General features: G+C 45.3%; 1 protein-coding gene across 5 annotated transcripts in view; it reads left to right on the top strand.

Moving 5' to 3' along the window:
• The first annotated feature begins 772 nt into the window (after window positions 1-772).
• Window positions 773-7,172, top strand: part of LOC108571431 (armadillo segment polarity protein) — a 10,766-nt gene continuing 4,366 nt past the window's right edge. Inside the window, exons 1-7 of one of the 5 annotated variants that reach the window (XM_017933471.1) lie at window positions 774-984; window positions 1,816-1,879; window positions 1,955-3,591; window positions 3,686-3,865; window positions 3,935-4,237; window positions 5,250-5,346; window positions 6,604-6,827. In XM_017933471.1, coding sequence (XP_017788960.1) covers window positions 1,843-1,879; window positions 1,955-3,591; window positions 3,686-3,865; window positions 3,935-4,237; window positions 5,250-5,346; window positions 6,604-6,788 — 2,439 coding nt within the window. In that variant the 5' untranslated portion in view covers window positions 774-984; window positions 1,816-1,842 and the 3' untranslated portion in view covers window positions 6,789-6,827. Of the gene's footprint in view, window positions 985-1,276; window positions 1,417-1,815; window positions 1,880-1,954; window positions 3,592-3,685; window positions 3,866-3,934; window positions 4,238-5,249; window positions 5,347-6,603; window positions 7,016-7,172 lie in introns of those variants that run through there. The other 4 variants (XM_017933472.1, XM_017933470.1, XM_017933474.1 and 1 more) reach the window with 4 other exon arrangements.

Below are 7,172 nucleotides of genomic sequence, written 5' to 3'. Positions count from 1 at the left end.
TTATCCTTCGGTCTTCCTACGTCAGGTATCCAGACGTTACGCGGGGTGTATCGCTAGTTTCACCATCTGGCATGTCTTCTCGTCGTCGCTCCTTTCTCTCTTTCTTTTCCCTTTGTTTCTTTTTTCTCACTTCACCAACCGTGTATCGTCCCGATGCAATGGTCAATTTTCTAATTTACGTATGTATGTATGTATGTATGTATGTATGTATGTATGTATGTATGTATGTATGTATGTATGTATGTATGTATGTATGTATGTATGTATGTATGTATGTATGTATGTATGTATGTATGTACGTAGATAAATATGTTGGAAAATACGGTGTGAAAATGAAGGATCGATTAGTTGCAGTTGTGACGTTCGAGAGTGACTAACTTTCGTCGAATCTTAATCGAATACGCATACCTAAATAAATGCATACGTATACTTACATATTCCTTACTTCCATTGGCTCGAACGTATGTATGCATGTATACCGTATAACCTTAAATTCCGAATGCATAGAGTAGAGCTGCGATACTCCGGTGGTCAAAGGTGCGCATCCAGCGAAGAAAAGAGAAAGACGGAGAAAGGGAGAGAGAAGCGGGGGAAATAAATGAATGATAGAATTGCCGGAAAGAGAGTGAGTTCGAGTTAGATTGGATCGAGTATTCGCGGCGGGGTAAAAATCGATAAATATTCTTCTACAGAGACGTATCCAGCTAATCGAGGTTGCGTCATGGACAGTGAGCACCACTGCAACCTCGAATCAGTGCAGACGACAGGTGGCGGTAGGATCGAAGGTTCCGCGTCGTTTTCCGCCATCTTTAGTTGACGGATTCGAGGCAAGAAAGGCGAAGAGCTCCGTGCGGAGAAGAGATAGGTGGATTGAGCGTCGGGGCAAAAGGGAATTTTGGTGGATCGAGCGTAAGGTAGTGAGTCATTCGTGTCTTGGTTCGAGCACCATTCACGAAATCGCCTTCGGTCGATCCTCGCGACACGGTAAGCACAGTATAATTTTATCGTTCGCCATTACATCGACCGATAGGGGAAAAAATTGTCATTTCCGTGACGACGGTGTTTACGCTGGGTGTGTCAAAGTGTTCCTCCTCTCTCTCCTTTTCTCGTCCCCTTTCTCTCTTACATTAGTGTATCGTAGCAGCTCTCTTGTCGCCCCTTCCTTCCGTTTTCGCTTCCCTTGCCACTCTCTCTCTCTCCGCACTCCACTCTCCGCCGCGTCGTGGATCCTCGGAAAATGGTGATGCATTGCATTCTCACAGCCTTTGTTGTGCCGCACGCCCACGCGCGTCCCTCTACCTTCGCAAATCGGGCATCGTTCGCGCCTCGTGTGCACCTCTAGATGCAATTTCTCCGCGTATTCGATCGAAACGACGCGCGTCTCTCGTTCGTGTTCCAAGATTAAAGTGGAAGCTGGTACAACGCTTAGAGAGGAATCTTTCGATCGTGCCCATATTCCGTACAGTTGCATCCTCCTTCCATTCTTCGCGATACAGTGCACTGACCCTACGCGCGTCGTGGCGTCTTCGAAACCACGAACCAAACCAGTAAACGTCGCTTCGAAGACATTTTTTTCCTCTTCTTCCTACTTTTCGTCTTTCTTCTCTCTTCCTTTTCGCACGCATTCGCGTTACGTCCACCGCGATTCGATCATCGTGTTAACACGTTTTTTTTCTCTCTCCTCCATGCTCGAGTATCTTCTACTTGTTCACTTTTTACCCACTTTTATACGCGAATGACGGCATTATCTGCAATATCAAACGCATCCTTCTCGACAACTCTCTGCTTTATCGCACCCTTTTTCTTTCCTTCCAGGTGTGGATAGACTCTCCGGTAGGAGCCATGAATTATCAAATGTCTTCGAATCAGACCAGACCAAGTGAGTAGTTTGTGAGTAGAAGCTAACCGTGCCGACAAATCTGTGTTACACTGTGCTCTGTGTTCTATCTTGCAGTGTCTCACGGCAATTATCAGGGCCTGGGTGATCTACCCATGGGTTCTGCCAAGGAACAAACTTTGATGTGGCAGCAGAACTCGTACATGGGTGATTCGGGAATACATTCTGGCGCTGTTACTCAAGCGCCTTCTCTGTCGGGCAAGGAGGACGACGAGATGGAAGGTGATCAGTTGATGTTCGATTTGGATCAAGGATTTGCACAGGGTGTCACACAAGAGCAAGTGGACGAAATGAGTCAACAATTGAATCACACCAGAGCACAGCGTGTTCGTGCTGCCATGTTTCCATTGACGTTGGAGGAGGGCATAGAGATTCCCTCTACGCAGTTCGATCCAGACCAGCCGACTGCTGTACAAAGATTAGCAGAGCCAAGTCAAATGTTGAAACACGCGGTGGTTAATTTAATCAATTATCAAGATGACGCGGATCTTGCGACACGTGCAATACCAGAATTAATTAAATTGTTAAACGACGAGGACCAGGTTGTCGTGTCTAAAGCGGCCATGGTTGTTCATCAACTGTCGAAAAAAGAAGCCTCTCGTCACGCTATTATGAACAGTTCGCAAATGGTAGCCGCTTTAGTTCGTGCCATTTCAAACAGTGACGATCTCGAATCGACGAAGGCGGCGGTCGGCACGTTGCACAATTTATCTCATCACAGACAAGGTCTGTTGGCCATTTTCAAAAGCGGCGGTATACCAGCTCTGGTGAAACTTTTGAGTTCTCCGATGGAATCGGTCCTCTTTTACGCGATCACGACTCTCCATAATTTGCTGTTGCATCAGGACGGTTCTAAAACAGCTGTACGCCTTGCCGGAGGGCTGCAAAAGATGGTCGCTCTCCTTCAACGAGACAACGTGAAATTTCTGGCTATAGTAACCGATTGCCTGCAGATTCTCGCGTACGGCAATCAGGAGAGCAAACTGATCATACTAGCTTCTCAAGGACCGATAGAGCTAGTACGCATCATGCGTTCGTACGATTACGAGAAGCTCTTGTGGACAACGTCGAGAGCCTTGAAAGTGTTGTCCGTTTGCCTTAGTAATAAGCCGGTGATCGTCGAAGCTGGTGGTATGCAAGCTCTCGCGATGCATCTCGGTAATCCAAGCCAGAGACTCGTCCAGAATTGTTTGTGGACGTTACGGAATTTGTCGGACGCTGGCACTAAAGTCGACGGATTAGAGGGTTTGCTGCAGAGCCTGGTACAAGTTCTCAGCTCTACCGACGTGAACGTCGTGACATGTGCCGCTGGTATCTTGTCCAATCTTACTTGCAACAATCAACGTAACAAAGTCACGGTATGTCAAGTGGGGGGTGTCGATGCTCTCGTACGCACCATCATTTACGCGGATAGCCGAGAGGAGATCAGCGAACCGGCGGTATGCGCGCTTCGTCATTTGACGTCACGTCACATAGAGGCGGAGATGGCACAGAATTCTGTCCGCCTCAATTACGGAATTCAGGTCATAGTGAAACTTTTACACCCACCTTCGCGTTGGCCACTCGTTAAGGCGGTAATAGGATTAATTCGCAACTTGGCACTCTGTCCTGCGAATCACGGCCCACTTCGCGACCACGGAGCGATTCATCATCTGGTCAGGCTTCTGGTCCGCGCTTTTCCCGAGACACAACGGGTGAGCAGCAGCAGCAGCAGCACGACGCTTATCACGAATTAGAAAGAAAAACGATCTTGTTGTTTAAAAAAAAATTCTTAAATTTTAAATTCAGCAGCAACGATCGTCCGTGGCAAGCACTGGAAGTCAGCAAACGTCAGGCGCATACGTGGATGGTGGGGTTCGAATGGAGGAGATCGTGGAAGGTACCGTAGGGGCGCTCCATATTCTCGCGAGGGAATCGAACAACAGGGTGACCATCAGATCTCAGAATGTGATTCCGATTTTCGTACAGGTGCGTAGTAATAAACGCGATGAGAGAAGAAGGGAGAAGCTCCGTATTCGTTCTTTCTCCTCTCCACAGTTGTTGTTCAACGAGATCGAGAACATTCAACGCGTCGCAGCTGGCGTACTATGCGAACTTGCCGCTGATAAGGAAGGTGCCGAGATGATCGAACAAGAAGGTGCTACTGCCCCTCTGACAGAGCTGCTTCACTCTAGGAACGAGGGTGTCGCGACTTACGCGGCAGCCGTGTTATTCCGTATGAGCGAAGATAAACCACAGGAATACAAGAAACGGCTCTCCATGGAACTCACCAATTCTTTGTTGCGCGAGGATACAAACCTTTGGAATAACGCTGATTTTGGGATGGGTCCAGATTTACAGGTACTGTAATTTATCGTGCCGATGCATGCGTTGCTTATGCCGTGGCTAAATTTATTCATTTACCAACACCTTGTAACTTTCAAATCAATTTCACAGAGGAATCAGAGGTGTACGTACGAGTCGATTCGTGAAACGATTCGTCATCGATAAGCGAGCCCTCTTCCCTCTTGTTCGATCTAGTTACATCGTGTTAACAGTAAGTTAAGCCACGTGGATATAATTAACGGTACAGTAATTTTATCTGACTAGTAACAGGACTTGTATACGTAATCTTCCCCACCATGTAAGTCTAGAAATGTATAACTAGATAGTTTGCAGAAATGAATGTCGTTGTCCATTATTCCAGTTCGCACAACTTACGTACGCTACTGGAGATCGAAAAGAGTGAAAATCGGTCGGAAAGTGTGTAGAGAAGCGTAGTTAAAAGAGAGCCAGCCAAACGTGATGGAAAGATTCACGAGAAAGTTTCAATCTTCTCTATACGTTTATTTTCGTAATTATCATCGAAATCGATGCTTTCTTTACCTATCACATTGTTCCACGCTCGCTGAAAGTATCATACGTTCGCTCGCTTCGTGAGCTCAAAAGAGGATGGCCCCAGGGTCGTGCCTAATGGAGCAGTGGAGCCTGTAATAAGTGTACAGCGATGACTTTATCATGATCCTTAGTTTGCAACGTTACGTTATGCATGAGAATGCGTTTCATCACCATTCGTGTTTCACACACACACACACACACACACACACACTTATAGACGTACGCGCGCGCTCTCCCCCTTCCCCCATAGGCTGTGAATAACTAAAACGAACGTGATTACATTCGAACGCCACGGACGTGTCACACATACTCGATTTTATACACCCTATAGATTCTAACGGCTTTTTTAAACGATATTTTTTCTACTACGCGACTTATCGGTGATCACGATGTACACACCCTCGCCGGCTGTTAAAGACACGCCCGCAAAAGGAAGATACGTTTTGTGTTGATCTGAGCTACCTAATCTCTTCAGGACATGCTTGGCCCTGATCAAGGCTATGATGGTATGTATGGACAAGGACCTCCTAGTGTACACAGCAGCCACGGAGGCCGAGGGTATCAACCGCAAGGTAAGTTACGAGCTTCATCCTCTTTATCCGATGATTATTGCTTCCGAACGATCGACAACACTCTCGATCGAACGTAGATGGCTTTGAAAGAAAGAAAGAAAGAAAGAAAGAAAAAAAGGTGTATTTCTTTTTTTCTACGGTGTTCTCCTTCCGCGACATTAACGGTGTTCGATCATGGAAACTTTCGATACGTCTCGCAACGAATGCGTAGCTGGAAGAAATTCCTTTTTCGAAACGAACGCGCGTTTACCTCGGTCTTGTTATACAATATGCATCGAGAATCATCAATCGACAGTGGTAATGCGGATTTATGTGTTCGTCTTTCTACTTCTCTCTACTAGTACCGTGTATACTACTACTCTATATACGTATATTCGTAACCCTGTTGTCTCCGAAAACGACGGACTGTGCGAAGAAACCAATGCATTTAATTCTATGTTATTTTAACAGCAGCTTAACCCACGGACTTATATTAAAATACAGGCTATCAACAGTATCTCGCAGTAACATAGGTGACACTCAGCTCTCATGTACTGTTCTGTGCTTTTTCATTAATCGCTAAATATCTCTCCTTACACGCTTTTTCTAGTTTTCACGTTGAATTTCATTATTCTCGTCAGAGTACACGTTTTACTGAACTTGTGGTAAATATTACACGTATAATGCACGTTTTGTGAATGCTTCTCTTTTTCTCCTCCTCATATACATATAGTGTCTTATTTTCGTTTTGTAATTTATTTATGAGATTTCACGCATGGTATATACGTATTCTTATTATCTTCCCTCTAATTGAACATACTTTACGGCGGAAAGAAGCATAGAAAAGTGTTCGTAAGTAATTAGATAAGATAGGTTTGTCAAGATGCGTTATCTCGCGAAAGCAAATATTGCGAAGAAAGTTTGTTCTCAAGTACTTAGTTACCACCACCGCGGCCGTGGCTGAAACAGCTCTGAAACTTGTATTTTTCCTTCCCCCCTATTTCTCACTTTCAATTAAACCTCTTTGGTGCAAGCTGAATTTTCACGCGTTCAGATAATAGGACAAATCCTGAATAAATCGCGCGTGTCCTTGAGATTTGTGCTTGTTGGTAATAAGAAAGATTAAAGAAAATGTTTCACAGATATTTTGCAAAGTTGTGCTCTACTGGTTGAGAAAATCTTTGTAGTGTTGTTGTCGATAAAGATGTTGTTGTAGTAGAGATATGTGATGTCGCAGCGGAAGCAGGTTGGCTTTATCGCAAATTTTGTACGAAACAGGTTATGACCAGATACCAGTAGATTCGATGCAAGGGTTGGAAATAGGTGGAGGGTCGACATATGGCGCGATGGACACTATGGATGTAGCGCACGAGGGTGACCTGAGTTTCAATCATTTAGAGGAGCTTCCTGCACCGCCGCAAGATAATAACCAGGTTGCAGCCTGGTACGACACCGATCTCTGAAACTGTGCCAGCATCGTATCTCGCCAGAGAAACGGACTCGTGAGGCTCTTATGTAATTTCAATACAGACTAAGTATCGTCGTTTTAATCTCACCCTGTATGTATATCGATCGAAATAATCGAAATAATTTTGACGAAGAACCCGTGGAACGAGAGAGACGTTCCCAGAGAAACTGAACGGTACGAACAACGGTATAGAAGCATACAATACATACATACCAGGCATTACACGCGAACAAGAGTTCGAGGCAACTATAAGCTTGTTTTTACGCGAAAAAAAAGAGAGAAAGCGCGCGAGCGAGCGAGCGAGAGAGAGAGAGAGAGAGAGAAAGCGAATGAGAGTGTGGGAGAGAAAGAGAGGGAGAGAGAGAGAGAGAGAGAGAGA

The sequence above is a fragment of the Habropoda laboriosa genome, unplaced genomic scaffold (genome assembly GCF_001263275.1).
Source record: "Habropoda laboriosa isolate 0110345459 unplaced genomic scaffold, ASM126327v1 scaffold57, whole genome shotgun sequence".
NCBI classification, from domain to species: Eukaryota; Metazoa; Arthropoda; class Insecta; order Hymenoptera; family Apidae; genus Habropoda; species Habropoda laboriosa.
Note: the sequence above shows the minus strand (reverse complement) of the source record. Positions and strands in the feature narration are given on the sequence as shown.